The sequence below is a fragment of the Cervus canadensis genome, chromosome 8 (assembly GCF_019320065.1).
Source record: "Cervus canadensis isolate Bull #8, Minnesota chromosome 8, ASM1932006v1, whole genome shotgun sequence".
Classification (NCBI taxonomy): domain Eukaryota; kingdom Metazoa; phylum Chordata; class Mammalia; order Artiodactyla; family Cervidae; genus Cervus; species Cervus canadensis.
The window spans coordinates 30,807,911-30,825,615 of record NC_057393.1 but is presented as its reverse complement, the minus strand read 5'-3'; the positions used below and the strand labels follow the sequence as shown (position 1 = coordinate 30,825,615).

General features: G+C 36.5%; 1 protein-coding gene across 3 annotated transcripts in view; it reads right to left on the bottom strand.

Annotated features, from left to right (window-relative positions):
- Positions 1–17,705, bottom strand: part of HPSE2 (heparanase 2 (inactive)) — a 665,453-nt gene that overhangs the window by 235,964 nt on the left and 411,784 nt on the right. For all 3 annotated transcript variants that reach the window (XM_043476432.1, XM_043476433.1, XM_043476435.1), the window contains exon 5: positions 11,128–11,299. In XM_043476432.1, coding sequence (XP_043332367.1) covers positions 11,128–11,299 — 172 coding nt within the window. The remainder of the gene's footprint in view (positions 1–11,127; positions 11,300–17,705) is intronic.

The following is a 17,705-nucleotide window of genomic DNA, read 5'->3' as shown; positions in this document are numbered from 1 at the left end:
GCCACCAGGGAGTGTTAGAGAAGACAGGAATGGAAGCAAATAGACCAGTCAAGGGGCTATTGAAGTGATCCAAGTTCTGAGTTCTCCAAATGGTAACTCTTCTGTTATTGTTTTCTCTATGGCCATCTCTCACCTAAAGAAGGGCTCACATTCCAAGTCAGCATTGTCCAAACACATTAGTGGAACACTAGGCTCTCAAGATACTCACGGAAAACAAGACTAAGTCAAATAAATTAAATTTCTGCGTGCTAAATACCCTTCTTGGAGATTCAGAATGTAAACTAATATAATAAAGATGCTGGGAAGTGTTTCAGTACATTTGTGTATTTCAGAATTTCTCAAACTTACTTGACTATGGAAATTTTACTCCCCTCTCCCTTCACATAATGCTATTATTTTGCAGGACTGGTATTTTCCAGAGCATATTTGAGGAAATACTGCCATAAGTCATTCTAACCAAAGGTTAACTCCATGTGCATGGTTTACTGGGCCTCCTCTTCTCCACGTCTGTCTGTTCCTCTGCAGACAGATTTTCATATTAAGCCCTTGGCTTGGTCACCCTTTCTCACCTCACCCTCTCTTGACTCTGAGCCTATCTGCAAGGCAAATTCTCATCTTTTCTGAGAGTCCATGTTCTCTGGGTTGCCACTTCCTCACTCTGATTATTCTGTCAATAGGCTTTCATCTGTTTATTGTCTTAGAGAAATCTGTCAAAAGTCTTTCACCTGCAGATGATCCCTCTTTCGTGTGTTTGTTATTAAGTATTGTTCTTTATCAGTCTTTAAAAGGAGTTGGGATGGTGGTACCAGAAGGAAGTGGACCTTGTGATCAGATCACTATCTTCAACTTGAAGCATACCCAGTATAGTTTAAAATAATTTTTTGTTGCTACAGAGATATTATTTCCTGAGTATGAATATCTGTTCATTTTGGTGTATCTTTCTTTTGAAAATGTCCCTTTTCTGCATGTGATGGCTCTTGAATGAGAGATGCTAACTGTTCCAAAGGTGGAAATCATCCTCTATTAATTCCTCCTATTCTCTCACCTCCACTTACTGAGATATCCATTAATAAAGCATGTCTATCTTAACTTCTCTTCATTTCTTCTCCCATTACCTTAATCTAATTAAATATACCTCATAGTGAAAACCTCCTTACTGAGCTCTTTTGATTTCTTACTTTTGCACATTAAAATCTATTTGGCACACAAAATATAGTAGACTCTGGTACATGCTGCTGCCCTTATAAAAACTCCATAATAGCTTTCCATTGCTCAGAGGATAAAATACACAACCTCCTTACCATGGTATATATGATTCAGTAATAATATGATCCTTGCTTGTCTATGCAGTCTCACCTCCTACTGCTCTCCTTTTGGTCACTATAATGCCCATCTTTCTGTTGCTCAAATGCCTTAATTTTGTTTCTGACTCAGGACATTAACATGACCGACCACCTCTAACTAAAACTTTCTTCACTTTACACTTTGAACAATTGGTTCCTTCTCATTTTTTTATTCTTGGCTTAAATAAATTGTTCCTCAGATAAATTGTCTCTGATTACCTTGTCCAAACAAGTCTTCCAACTCCAGGTATCCATTTAATTCATAGAATTACACACAATTTGGGATAATTTATTTGTTTTCTTATTTACTGTGGTTCTGGTTTTTTAGGACTTCCCTGGTGGTTTAGACAGTAAAGAATCTACCTGCAATGCAGGAGACCTGGGTTCTATCCCTGCAGTGAACCAGGGTCAGAAAGATCCCCCAGAGAAGGATATGGCTACCCACTCCAGTATTCTTGCCTGGAAAATTTCATGGACAGAGGAGCCTGGAGGGCTGCAACCCATGGAGTTGCAAAGACTCCATGACTGTGTGACTGTCACTATTTTTACTGTTTTGCTAAGCTCCAAGAGAGTAAGAGTTACTTTGGCTTTATTAGTCAACATAAACCCAACATTTAAGCCAGGATCAAACACAAAATAGGCGTTCAATAAATGTTTATTGAGAGATAATTTAGTACTAATCTCACTATAACTTAAAAGTCCCCAAAGAAGGCCTTAGTGAACATATTTTCAATGAATAACTGCTTTTCTTGACATTGCCACATCACCAAAAATAGATCCGGTCCTCATTCTATAGTAGATCCCCAATAAACTCCAAACAAGTTGAAAGAGCCTAACCTTGAAAATTAAAACATTTCTAAAAGGCTAGGTAAAGTTGAAAGCTTTATCCTAATTGTATAAGGAAAGAGACAGAGAAGACAATCAGTAAGAAAATAGACAAGAACTGCTATCATAAAATGTAACTTCTGAAACAATAAAAACATATTTCAAAGTAATAAGAAAAGCAATACATTAAGATAAAATTGTCATTACATACATGATGCATAAAAGTTTGAAAAAGAAAAGCAGAAAAAAATGATAAAACCCTAAAGAACACTACTTCATGCCTTTAGATACAAATCAATAACTGGGAAGAGCCACTTCCTGAATGAGGAAATGAAAATAATAAAATGTGCATTTTATTAAGTACTTCCCATATTCCAGGCAACATGGTAGTCCCTGAAGACACAAACATAAAGATTCTATCTCTGCTTTTTCATATCTTAACTGGGGGAAATAGTCCTGTATAGTCCAGTAAATATCTAAGTAGTTTTATACTTCTTTAAACTTAAAAATTAGTTTGGTTCTAAAAAACTAAAGCTGTTCCTACATTCTGAAGGCTGCAGAATCAATAAAACATAGACTGAATCCTGATCCTACTCTACAGTCTGTTGGGGGAGGCAAATATGTAAATAAAAAAGTTATCATCAATTTGGTAAGTACTATAGCAGAAAAGTAAAGTACCATATAAGGACAGAAGGGGGTGACGAGAAATTCTGCCTCAAGTTGTCAGAGAAGATCTATTGGAAAGAAGAAAAATGAGGGAAGAGAGTAGTATTCCAAAGAAAATGATACAAAATAAAAAGGTGCAAAGATAAAAAAGTATGGCACCTTCTAAGATGGACATATATTTTTGATGTACTGAGGGCAGGTTGTTCAAGGGTATGGAGCTGATGACTAGCTGCAAAGAAGGCAGGTACTGGACCCTAAAGTCCAGGGGTGCATGTGAAAGGGTTTGAATTTCAAGCAAGAGTGACTTGACCACATGTTGCAGTTTTTTAAATCTAGGTATGGAGAAATCTGTTCAAGAAGAAAAATGATAAGTTTAAAATAAAAATGAAAAGAAGATGGGATATGAGTGATACTAACAAGTCAGAAATAATAAAACTTAATAACTAACTAATGATACTTGCTCCTTGGAAGGAAAGCTATGACAAACCTTCACAGCATACTAAAAAAGCAAAGATATCACTTTGCTGACAAAGGTACCTATAGTCAAAGCTATGGTTTTTCCAGTAGTCATGTACAGGTATGAGAGTTGAACCATAAAAAAGGTTGAGAGCTGAAGAATTGATGCTTTCAAATTGTGGTGCTGAAGACTCTTGACAGTCCCTTAGACAGCAAGGATATCAAACTAGTCAATACGAAAGGAAATCAACCCTGAATATTCATCGGACTGTTGCTAAAGCTGAAGCTCCAATACTTTGGCCACCTGATGCAAAGAGTGGGCTCATTGGAAAAGACACTGATATGGGAAAGATTGAAAGCAAAAGGAGAAGGGGGGGCAGAGAATGAGATGGTTAGATAGCATCATCAATTCAATGGACATGAATCTGAGCAAACTCTAGGAGATAATGGAGCACAGAAGAGCCTGGCATGCTGTAATCCATGGGGTCGCAAAAAGTCAGACATGACTTAGTGACTGGACAACAACAACAAATGGAGTCTGTGAACAAAGGAGAGGAATGAATCTAAAATGACCACCTAGTCTGTGCCTCAGGCAAAATGGTTATTGCGTCCTTAGGCAAATGTGGGATAAGGGGAAAGGAAACGATATTAAGTTTTGGAAAATGTTTGGTTCTTTTCACAGTTAACAGGATTCAGATTTAAACAACCATGACATATAATCTTGCATTAATTAAAATATAGTACATTAAAAAAATAATACTCATTGCTGTGGGGTATTGCGGGAAAAGATACATTAATATATTACTGCCCTGAAACCTGGTGAAACTGTTCTGAAAAGAAATCTGGCAACAAATACAAGAACCATAAAAATTATCATATACTCTGACCCAGAAACTCAGCTTTTGGAATACAGCCCAAGGATGTAATTCAAAAGAAATAAAAAAAAACTATTTGTATAAAGATGTTTACAACTGTGGTATATATTCCAGACAAAAACTGGAAACAGTCCAAATGCCCAACAGTAAGGGGTTGCTTAGGCAGACTCAGTACATCAATGCACTGGAATATTTTATTGGTATTAAGAATGACAAATTTGAGAACTATGTAGAAATAAGGAAAGGGCAATATAAAACAATGAGCAAAAAATGCAGAATTTAAAATGATGCATATACAATGATCACAACTATGTAAAATTTATCTGTATGACCAGGAGGACTGGAAAAACTACAAAGCTGGTAATTTAGAGTGCTGACATTTTTGTTATTGTTAGTTGAGTCACTGGGAATATTTATGCATTTAAAGTTGTATTGCACTGTGTATTTAGTGCATATACATTAAGAAAGGTAAATCTCCATTTTTTCAGGAACATAAGAAAAAAAATGCTCATCAGTACCTTTCCTTCTTGCCTTCTGTAATTTCTCCTAGCTTCTTGCGTCCTATTAGTCTTTAGATGTAGGAAACTAGGCCTTACCACTTGTCACCATACCACCTGGTCACATGCTTATTTCTTTCAACCATCTCTTACAATTGTGTCCAAGTTCTTATTCACAACAAGCTAACATCTATATGCTCACAGTTACACTATGTACACAAACTAGGATGCCTTAACTATACCTTATATACTGTGTAGAAGTGTCTCGTCAGTATGATTTTTTAATCTTTGACATAGAGAAATATTTGTTTCTTACCTTCTACTACCCCGGTGTAACTATCTCCCTTAAATGGGCCTTTATTAAATGTAAAGGCCAATTCCTCTGGATTCTATTTCTTCTAGCCTTAAAAGACTTCTTATTTGGTTATATCCTTTATCTCTTATACCATCTAGCTCTTCTCTCCTATATAAGTCTCAACATACAAACCTGTTCTGCTATCTCCCACATTAAATTAAATGGAAAATGCCATTATCTTCCTTGACCCCAAATCTCCCTTCATTTTCCTACTCTCTTTCACAGTACAAATTTTCCTAAGGGCTGTCCACATTATTGTTTCCAATTTCTCACCTCTCATTTACTCTACAAACTATTGTGATCTGACTTCAGATCCACCACTCCACTGAATTATATTTTTCAAGGTCACCAACAACCTGCATGTTCCCATGTTCAATGGCACTTTTCTGTCTTCCTATTACTTGTCTTCTTGGCCTTCTAGCAGCATCCCCTCTGTTTTCTTGGTCCCTACATCTCAATCTTTCCCTTTCCTCTTACATATGAGGCCATCCCTCTTTTCTCACATCTCTGAATATGATAGTTCCTTTGAGCTCTCTCCTAAGCCTTTGACTCTTTTCTTTCTATATTCTAACTAATCTCCTCTATTCCCATTGTTGTTGTTGTTTTTCAGTCGCTAAGTCATGTATGACACTTTGTGGTCTGGTATTCCCATCTCTTTAACATTTTCCACAGTTTGTTGCAATCCACACAGTCAAAGCCTTTAGCATAGTCAATGAAACAGAATTAGATGCTTTTTGGAATTCCCTTGCTTTCTCTATGATTCAACGAATGTTGGTAGTTTGATCTCTGGTTCATCTGCCTTTTCTAAAACCAGCTTGTAGATCTGGGAGTCCTCGGATAAGTACTGCTGAAGCCTAGCTTGAAGGATTTTGAGCATTACCTTACTAGCATGTAAAATGAGTGCAATTGTAAGGTAGGTTGAATGTTCTCTGGCATTGCCTTTCTTAGGGATTGGAATGAAAACTGACCTTTCCAGTCCTGTGGCCACTGCTGAGTTTTCCAAATTTGCTGACATATTGAGTGCAGCATGTTAACAGCATCATCTTTTAGGATTTTAAATAATTCAGCTGGAATTCTATCTCCTCCACTAGCTTTGTTTGAAGTAATACTTCTTCAGGCCCACTTGACTTCACACTCTAGGATGTTGGCTCTAGCTGAGTGACCACATCATCATGGTTATCTGGGTCATTAAGATTTTTTTGTATGGTTCTTCTGTGTATTCTTGCCACCTCTTCTTAATCTCTTCTGCTTCTGTTAGGTCCTTACCGTTTCTGTCCTTTATCATGCCCATCCTTGCATGAAATGTTCCCTTGGTATCTCCAAGTTTCTTGAAAAGGTCTCTAGCCTTTCCCATTCTATTGTTTTCCTCTATTTCTTTGAATTGTTCACTTAAGAAGGCCTTCTTATCTCTCCTTGCTATTCTCTGGAACTCTGCATTCAGTTGGGAATATCCTTCCCTTTCTCTCTGCCTTTCACTTTTCTTCTTGCCTCAGCAATTTGTAAAGCCTCCTCAGACAAACACTTTGCCTTTGTGCATTTCTTTTTCTTTGAGATGGTTTTGGTCACTGCCTCCTGTTCAATGCTAAGAATCTCTTTCCATAATTCTTCAGGCACTCTGTCTACCAGATCTAATTCCTTGAATCTATTCATCACCTCTACCATATAATCATAAGTGATTTGATTTCGGTCATACATGAATGGCCTAGTGGTCTTCCCTACTTTCTAAAATTTAAGTCTGAATTCTGCAAAGAAGAGCTCATGATCTGAGCCATAGTCAGCTCTAGGTCTTGTTTTTGCTGACTGTATAGAGCTTCTCCAATTTCAGCTGCAAAGAATATAATCAATCTGATTTCAGCATTGACCATTTCCATGATGTCCATGTATAGAGTCATCTCTTGTGTTGTTGGAAGAGACTGTTTGCTATGACCAGTGTGTTCTCTTGACAAAACTCTATTAGTCTTTGCATTGCTTTATTTTGAGCTCCAAGGCCAAACTTGCCCGTTTCTCCAGGTATCTCTTGACCTCCTACTTTTGCATTCCAATCCCCTATGATGAAAAGGACATCATTTGTGTGTGTGTGTGTGTGTGTGTGTGTGTGTGTGTGTTCTACATGGTCTCATAGGTCTTCATAGAACTTAGGGTCAACTTCAACTTTTTCGGCATTAGTGGTTGGGCCATAGACTTGGATTATTGTGATGTTGAATGGTTTGCCTTGGAAATGAACTGAGATCATTCTGTCATTTTAGAGACTGCACCCAAGTACTGCAGGCTCTTTTGTTGATTATGAGGGCTACTTCATTTTTTCTAAGGGATTCTTGCACAGTAGTAGATACAATGGTCATCTGAGTGAAATTCTCCCACTCCTGTCCATCTTAGTTCACTGATTTCTAAGATGTTGATGTTTACTCTTCCATCTCCTGCTTGACCACATCCAATTTAACTTGGTTCATGGACCTAGCATTCCAGGTTTCAAAGCAATATTTTTCTTTACAGCATCAGACTTTACTTTCAATGCCAGGCACATCCATAACTGAGCGTCATTTCTCCTTTGACACAGCCACTTCACTCTTTCTGAAGCTATTTGTAACTGCCTTCTACTTTTCACTGGCAGCACACTGGACACCTTCTGACCTGGGGGACTCGTCTTCCAATTTCATATCTTTTTGCCTTTTTATACTGTTCATGGTGTTCCCATAGCAAGAATACTGGAGTGGTTTGCGATTCCCTCCCCCAGTGGACCATATTTTGACAGAATTCTTCACTATGACCCATCTGTCTTGGGTGGCCCTACAGGGCACAGCTCATAGCTTCATTGAATTACACAAGAGTCCCTTCACCACAACAAGGCTGTGATCCATGAAGGAGCACATCACCATACACTTATCCAACATATCAAGTCCTGTGGCTTCTACTGCCAATGATACATTCCATTTCCACAACCCATTTCAGGTTCCTATCATTATGTGTACCACTATAATAGCTTTTCTCACTGATTTCCCTGCCTCCTCTACAATCTATTTTTCATAGAGGAGACATAGAATACTTTCTGTATAATAAATCAATTTTTTTCACTCCCCAGGTTAGAAATATTCAGTATCTTTCTCACTGTGCTTAGAAGAAATTCTAAGCCCTGCATTATGCCTGTAAGTCTCTATATAATATAACTCTTTTTTGTTTAGTTTTTTTAGTTTATTTATTTTTTATTGAAGGATAATTGCCTTATAGAATTTTGCTGTTTTCTGTCAAACCTCAGTATGAATCAGCCATAGATATACATAATTACTTCTCTAAATATACCTTTCTGTTGCCAATCTGGCCCCTTTTTCATCCTTAGGAACTTTGCACATGCTTTTCATTTTTTCAAGAACACTGACACTGTTCATTTCTCATTTTGTCTAGTTAACCCTCATTCAAGTTCAAATTACACTTTAATGAATTTTTAAAAATTGAAGTATAGTTGATTTACAATATTATATTATTTCTGGTGTATGACATGCTGATTCAATATTTTTATAGATTATATTCCATTTAAAGTTACTGTAAAACATTGACTATATTTCTCATGCTGTAACATACATACTTGTTAGCTTATTTATTTTATACATAAGCTTGTGTTTGTACCTTCTAATCTCCTACCCTTGTCTTGTCCCTTCCCCTTCCCTTCTCTCCACTGGTAACCACTGGTTTGTTCTCTATATCTTCTACTGTTTCTGCTTTTTTATATTTATTAATTTGCTTAGTTTTTAGTTTCCACATATAAGTAATAACGCAAAGTATTTATCTTTCTCTGTTTGGTTTTTTCACTAAGCATAGTACCCTTCAGGTCTATTCATGTTGTTGAAATAGCAAAATTCATTCCTTTTTATGGATGAGTAATATTCCATTCCAAATCTTTATCCATTCATTAGGTTGCTTCCATATCTTGGCTATTGTAAATAATGTTGCTATGAATATTGGGGTACATATATCTTTTTGAATTAGTGTTTTCATTTTCTTTGAATATATACCCATAAGTGGGATTGCTGGAGCATACGGTAGGTCTATTTTTAGTTTTTAGAGGAACCTCCATACTGTTTTCCAAAGAGGCTGAACCAATTTACATTCCCACCAACAGTCTACTAGGGTTTCCTTTATGCTATATCCTCACCAACATTTGTTATTTGTGGTCTTTTTGATCATAGCCATTCTGACAGGCGTGAGGTGCTATCTCATTGTGGTTTTAATTTGCATTTCTCTGATGATTAGCAACTTTAAGCATCTTTTCATGTGGTTGTTCCTCTTACATATTAATCCTTTAGGGAACACTTCCAACCACCTAACTTGGTCAAATCTCAGCATTTACAGTCATTCATAGAACTTTGTTCCTCTCCTTGTTATTGTTTCAGTCTTAAGATAAGTTGATTATTGCCTATGTCTCCCTTACCATAGTACATACTCCGTGAGGGTAGAGAAAGTATTTGTTTTTGTTTATTATAACACTCCTGTTTTCAAACACAGTACCTGGAACATAGCAATTACTCAAGAAGTATTTGCAGAATGAATGAATTACTGATAAAGGTCATGCTACTGAGAAGACACTATCTCTGAGATAGTGTCTACTGAGAAGACTGAGAAGACTACTGAGAAGACACACCATGAAACTATATTAATCAAATCATTAAAGAAAAGGTATAATCTAAAAGAATAACTATGTGGACTTAGTTATTGGCTTTGCTTATATATTACAAACTATGAAAATGTTCTAAATATGTGATTCTTATCCCCTAATTACAACATGTAAAATAAGGCCAACCTCTCCATCACCATCCCACATACATAGGATATTTTAAAAGTTCAGCAAAAGTATGCAAAAGGAAGCCCAGAGTTGTACTTTTAGGTAGGAGTAAAGGTGACAAAAATTGTTCTGCAAGAAAAAAAGGGAACTTTCTACTGAGAAAGAAGGAGAGGGGGGTGAAAAAAGAAGGGTGAAGGAAGGACAGGAGTTAATTAAAGGCTTGGGGATTCTTTGTAAAAAGGAAAATGCCTAAAATTAAATTTCAGGCTGTTAATGTTACAGTGTAAATCCTTCCACGTTCCCAAGCCTTCAGTAATGTCTGCTATACTAATTAGCTTAGACCAAGACTAAGCTACCACAAAAGGAAAGAGAGAGAGCCATAAGAGCCAGCAAGCCACAAGGACCATTAAGGAGGCTAGCCATAGGTTTCTTTCTACTGGAATATATCTGTTTATACTTGTATAGCATTTATCTATCCTCACTTGGGCTGTACAATTCACTGGAAAACATCTTACTTGTTTTTGAATTTATAGGAATATGACAGGATACCACATAAAACGTATGCCAGATGAACTCCTGCCTCTCCCAACTTGCTTGTTCCCACCCTTCCAGCTATAGTCACATCTCCACTTTGGGTCTTGGATTCAACATCTAACTTCAGTCTTCCTCGTGCTAGTCCCTCTGACATTCCCTCCAACCCTGCATAATTAGACTCAACATGCTTGAATATTCCACTTATTTTATCTGGGCCTGGCTCACCAGCAGCACCAAGGAAGACAGCATTTAACATAGTGACCATCCACAACTAATGCTTAACAAATGATTGTTTGATCCAGTCAAAATTAAATAAATCACATGATAGTAATTCTCTAGAATACCTAACAAACTTGTTAAGCTATGCTTTAATGTACAGATGTTTGTAGTGTTTCTCAACTTTTTAACCTAGTTCCACTGTCCAGGATTTTGTCAAGTTTTACTTTCTATAAGAGGTCCCAAGAGTACAGTAGATAATATTTGGCCTTTTAAAAAATATTAAGTGATATTATGCAATGCTATAATATTAAATTTGCTTTTTAAAACAACACATCCTTTCCAACCTGTTTTGGAGTTTGTGATATTCCTCCCAATCCCACCCACTTCTGCTGACTGTGGAAGGCCTAGAGACATAAGTTCTTGCACTGTTTGTAGAGAATCCTTGGTTTATGGTGGGAGTTGTCACTTTGAAAGAGTCTCTCTGTCCTTCTTAAGACCAGAAATAACCAGGAAAAGTACAAATACATTAAGTCATTACATGTAATGAACAATGTTTTAAAAACTGCTAAATAATCTGACCTACCCATCTAGAAGGGCGATGACGTTTTTCCTGGGCCGCCCAATATTAGGGCCATACAAGCTGGCTCTGGAGTAAATCCGGATGGGTTGCAACAGGCTCTTCAGCTGGATGTAATCCTTTCCCAACTGGCTGCCATTTACTGCCCGGCCATGCATGGTCCGATAGTTATTTGGTTCTAGATTAAAAGCAGACATGCAAGTCAGAGTTGGGAAGAGTGAGGTTCTGCCAACCTTTTCCTAGCCACAGATCTCTCTCCCTTTTTTCTTAACAATGTAAACAAAATAACTAAAGGAGGGTATAAGCTAGCTTAACTTGAGAAACTATCCCAACAAAAAAGTCAAGTGCCATTTTATCATTCTATTTATTTTCAAACTAATCTTCACAAAAGTTCATCTAATCCACAACAGAGAGACCATACTGATTTTCAAATGATAGTTTATAATAAATGGCATATTGAGTTGAACAGTATCCCCCCAAATTAATGCCAATCCAAAACTTTAGAATGTTATCTTATTTGGAAATAGGGTCTTTGAAGAAGTAATTAGTCAAGATGAGGTCATATGGGATTAGGATGTGCCCTAAATCCAAAGACTGATGTCTTTATAGAGAAAGGAGAGGAAGATTCAGGCACACAAACACACAGGGAGGAAGCCCATGTGTCAATGGAGACAAGAATTGAAGGGATACTGCTATTCCAAGGCTTGTTGGTAGCTATTAGAAGCTAGAGAGAGGCAATGAATAGATTCTCTCTTAAAGTCTCCAGAAGGAATTAACCCTGGCAATGCTTTGATCTCAGACTTCCTAAACTGTGATAGAACAATTATCTCTTGTTTTACACCACTAAGCTTGTCATGACAGGCCTAGAAAACTAATACAAATGGTAAGTAGGGAAACCTTCATAAAGATGAACTTTGTGTCAAAAATATAGAAAAATTTTAATGTTCAATTATAGCAAAGTGGCTGAGTGAAATAACTTAGAGTGAAATCCTCTCGCCCAGTTCCTATTAACTTGGTAGTCCTAAAAAGACAAGGAAAGTCCTAAAATCCAGCAGTTCCACTGATGGAAGAGCTAACTGGATTTGCAATGAAGGACATATCCCAGAGAAGGCCAACATTTTGGTTAACTTGAGGTTTTGACACTGGTAGGGGCAAGAAATAGATCAGCAGACTCACAAGAAATGTAACAGGGAGATTTGGGGAGCAAGGATTTTGGTAAGCCCACAAATACCCCTCATAGTCTGGAAAGTTGTTCTCAGGAGGGACTGGAGAGGGCACTAGCTATCCACACATTCCCGGATGAATGTGAAACATAATATACTCATAAAGGACACATGAAAAGGCATGTCAGAAATTAAAAGCCAGTCAGATTTTCAAAATGCCTAAATTTTGAATGTGTTCACAAACCTATACACAGATCTAATGGTAAAGATGAAAGCCTTAAGAGCTCAAGGTAAGCGTAACCTCTGATCATTCATCATCTCACCATTAAGCTATGCCGACTCAGAGGCAACTCCTGGGAAGCTGGCTTCTACAATTAAAAAATAATTGAAAAATTAAAAAGAAACAAATAGATATTAATAGCTACATGATGCAAGGGAGACAAACTCTATGGAATTAGTCCAGGAAGTGACTAAACAAACAGAAAAGAAACAACAAAAAAATCTCTGGAAAGGAGGATTTGGAATCCAGAGTTGCTCCAACATATTAACTAAAATGTATAGTTTTCAACCACAAAAAATGACAACATGCAAAGAAATAGGAAAGTATGGCCAATAAGCAAGCAAAAAAGTAAAAGAAACTATCTCTTAGGGAACTCAGATGTAGGACTTAGCAGACAAGGACTTCAAAACTGCTATTATAAATATGCTTAAAGAACTAATGGAAGAATAAAAAATTAAGGGAAAGTATTATTTTACTGACTAATTAAATATAAATATAGAGATATTAAAAATAAATAAAGATAGAAATTACAAAAAATTATCAAATGGAAATCTTGGAACTGAAACAACTCTTCACATTTAGAACACAATGGAATTAGTAGCTGAATTTTTATCAGAAATAAGGCCAGAAGACAGAGAGATGATACATCCAAAATTCTGGGAAAAACATCAACCAACAATTCTGTATGCAGCAATCTATGCTTCAAAGCTGAAAGCAAAATGTAGATCTTCCCAGAAAAACAAAGGACAGAACTGGTTGTGAGAAAATCTGTCTTACAAGAAATAAGAAAGGATATCTTTTAGGTTGAAAGAAAATGACAGCAGATAGTGATTCAAAAGCACACAGAGAAATAAAGAACACCAGTGTATGTTAATATATGTGTGCCCTGACCATAATAGAATTAGACTGGAATTCAACAATGGCAAGAAATTTGAGAATCTATAAATATTTGGAAATCAGAAAAATAATCCATGAGTCAAAGAGGAAATCACAAGAAGAATTAGAAAATATTTTAATGAAATTAAAATGAAATATAATATATAAAAATATATAGGATGACACCAAAGGCACAATCCATGAAAGCAATAATTAAGAAACTGGACTTCATTAAAATTAAAAACTTTTGCTCTGCAAAAGGCAATGTTGAGAGAATAGAAGACAAGCTAAAGACTGGGAGAAAATACAAAAGACATATCTAATAAATGGCTGTTACTCAAAATATAGAAAGAGCTTAAAACTTACTAAGAAAACAAACAACCTGATTTAAAAATATGCTAAAGGTCTTAACAGATACTCACCAAAAAAGACATACAGATGACAAACAAGTATATGAAAAAAGATGTTCTACTTTATATGTTATCAGGGAAGTGCAAATTAAAAACAACAGTGAAGTTCCACTATATACCTATTAAGAATGGCCAAAATTTGTAACACTAATGCCACCAAATACTAGCTAAAATATGGAGGAATTGGAGGAACAGAACTCTCATTTATTGCTGATGGGAATGCAAAATGATATGGTTACTCTGGAAGTTTGGTGGTTTCTTACAAACAAAACATACTCTGAGCATATAATCCAGCAATCTTGTGCCTTGTTTTTACACAGAGGAGATGAAAACTTATGTCCTCACTTTGCCTGTACATGGATTTATGGCATCTGTATTCACAAGTGCCAAAACTTGGAGGCAAGCAAGATGTTCTTCAGTAGATGAATGGATAAATAAGCTGTTGTACAATCACACAATGGAGTATTATTCAGCACTAAAAAGAAATGAGCCATCAAGCCATGAAAAGATTCCATGGAGGAACCTTAAATGTATATCATTAAGTGAAAGAAAGTGTTAGTCGCTTAGTAGTATCCAATTCTTTGCAACTCCATGGACTGTAGCCCACTAGGCTCCTCCATCCTTGGGATTTTCCAGGCAAGAATTCTAGAATGGGTTACCTTTTCCTCCTCCAAGGGATCTTCTTGACTCAGAGATTGAACCTGGGTCTCCTGCATTGCAGGCAGACTCTTTACTATCTGAGCCACCAGGGAAGCTGGCATTAAGTGAAAGAAGCCAATCTTAAAAGGCTGTAATACTGTATGATTCCAACTATATGATATTCTGGAAAAGGAAAAACTATACAGATTGTAAAAAGATCAGTGGTTGCCAGGGATTGGGGAGAGGTGGGAGGGATGAATAGGTGGAGCACAGAGGATTTTTAGGGCAGTAAATACTCCACATGATACTATAATGATGGATATTTGTCATTATACATCTCAAACACATACTATGTACTCATCAAAAGTGAACCATAATGTAAACTATGAATTTTGGGCGATTATGACAGAGGATGAGATGGTTGGATGGTATCACCGACTCGATGGACATGGGTTTGAGTAAACTCCGGGAGTTAGTGATGGACAGGGAGGCCTGGCGTGCTGTGATTCATGGGGTCACAAAGAGTCGGACACGACTGGGTGACTGAACTGACTGACTGACTGATGATGTATAACGTAGGTTCATCAATTGTAACAAATGTACCACTCTGGTGAGGGATATTGATAGTGGGGGAGGCTATGCAAGTGTGGGGGCAAGGAGTATATGAGAAATCTCTGTACCTTCTCAGTTTTGCTGTGAACCTAAAACCATTCTTTTAAAATGTTTTTTAAAAAGTTACTTTGAGCGTGAAGAGACACTAGGGATACACACGCAGAAGGAAGGCCACGTGAGGACACAGTGAGAAGGTGGCCATCTGTAAGCCAGGAAGACAGACCTCGGGGGGAAAAAAGCTCTGCTGACACATATACGTTAGACTTCTAACTTTTTTTATTGGTTAGGGAAAAAAACAGTGCTTACAGCCTTACAGACTCCTATATTAGAAAATAAGAAAGATCTCAAGTCAATAATCTAAGTTTTTCTCTTAAAAAAGAAAAAGAAGAGAGAAGTAAAATCAAAGCAAGAAGAAATACAATAATAAAAATTAGAGTAGAAATCAATAATATAAAAAAGGAGAAAAATCCACTGAAGTAAAAGTTGGTTCTTTAAAAACATCACCAAAATCGATACAACCTTTGGCTAGACTGACCAAAAAATAAAGAGAGAAGAAACAGATGACCAAAGTTAGGAATGAAAGAGGAAATACTATTAAGGACCTCACATTAATTAAAAGGCTAAGGGACTACTGACACTTGCTCCTTGGAAGGAAAGTTATGACAAACCAAGACAGCATATTAAAAAGCAGAGACAACACTTTGTCAACAAAAGCCTATATAGTCAAAGCTATGGTTTTTCCAGTAGTCATGTATGGATGTGAGAGTTCGACCATAAAGAAGGCTGTGAAAAAAGAAGTGAAAGTGAAACTCGCTCAGTCGTGTCTGACTCTTTGTGACCCCATGGACTACACAGTCAATGGAATTCTCTAGGCCAGAATCCTGGAGTGGGTAGCTGTAAGAATTGTAAGAAGCTGTAGGAATGTAAGGCCGAGTGCTGAAGAATTGATGCTTTTAAACTGTGGTGTCAGAGAAGACTATTGAGGGTCTCCTGAACTGCAAGGAGATCAAACCAGTCAATTCTAAAGGAAATCAACCCTGAATATTCACTGGAAGAACAGATGCTGAAGCTGAAGCTGCAATACTTTGGCCACCTGATGTGAAGAGTTGATTCATTGGAAAAGACCCTGATGCTGGGATAGATTGAAGGCAAAAGGAGAAGGGGACAGCAGAGGATGAGAAGGTTAGATAGCATCACCGACTCAATGGACATGAATCTGAGCAAACTGAGAAACAGTGAAGGACAGGGGAGCCTGGTGTGCTGCATCCCACGGGGTCACTGAGAGTTGGACACAAGTCAGCAAACACCACCACCAAGAAATGAACAACTTTGTGCCAATAATTTATACAACCTAGACGAAATGAAAAAGGCGTGAGGGTGGGAAAATGGGTGAGGATGATCAAAAGGTACAAACTTACTTTCTAAAATAAATAAGTCAGGTGGATATAATATACATCCTGGTGATTATAGTTATGATATTGTATAATATATTTGAAACTTGCTAAGAGAATAGATCTAAAAGTTCTTATCACAAGATAAAAGTATTTGTAAATATGTGAGGTGATGGATGTCAGCTGAACTTATCATGGTGATCATTTTATAATAAATACATATATCAAAAAAAGACAATGTAGTCCAAGAACAGACATACAGATCAGTGGCAGAGAACTGAGCCCAGAAATAAACCTATTTATGGTCAACTGATTTTTGACAAAAATGTCAAGAGAATTCAATAAGAAAAGGAAAATCTTTTAAATAAACAGTGCTGGGACAATTTAATAGCCATATGCAAAAAGATGAATTTAGATTCTTATTTCACATCATACTCAAAATTTAACTCCTACTGGATCTTATTCCCAAAAGCAAAATCAAAAACTACAAAGCTTTTAAAAGAAAAAATAGAAAAAACACTTTGTGACCTTGGGTTAAAAAATCTTTGTGATCTTGGATTAGGCAAAGTCATAATATCAAAAGCACAACACATCAAAAAAAAATATTGATAAGCTGAACTTTATCAAAATTCAGAACATCTGAACTTCAAAAGATGCCATAAAGAAAATGATAAAATAAGCTACAGATTGGGAGAAAATACTTGCAAATCATATGTTTGATAAAGATGGTGCATTCAGAATATATTTAAAACTCTTACAACTAAATGATATGATGACCTAATTTAAAAGACAAAAGATTTGAGTAGACATTTCACCTAAGAAAATGTAAGAATGGTTGATAAGCATGTGAAAAGATGCTCAATATCACTTGTCATTAGAAAAGTGCTAATTAAAGTCATATTAATACACTACTTCAAACCCACTAAAATGGCTCTAATCAAAAAGATAGACAATAAAAAGTGTTTGCAAAGATGTAGAAAAACTATAATCCTCATGCATTACTAAGGAAAATGTAAAATGGTACAACCACTTTGGAAAGTGATGTGGTTAATTTGTTCAAAAATCAACATAAATTACCATACAAACTAGCAACTCCATTCCCCTCTGAGGTATCTTCCTACAAGAAATGAAAGTATATATCCACACATAGACTTGTAAATGAATATTTCAGCACCATTACTAATCATAATCAAAAAGTAGAAATAGTCTAAAT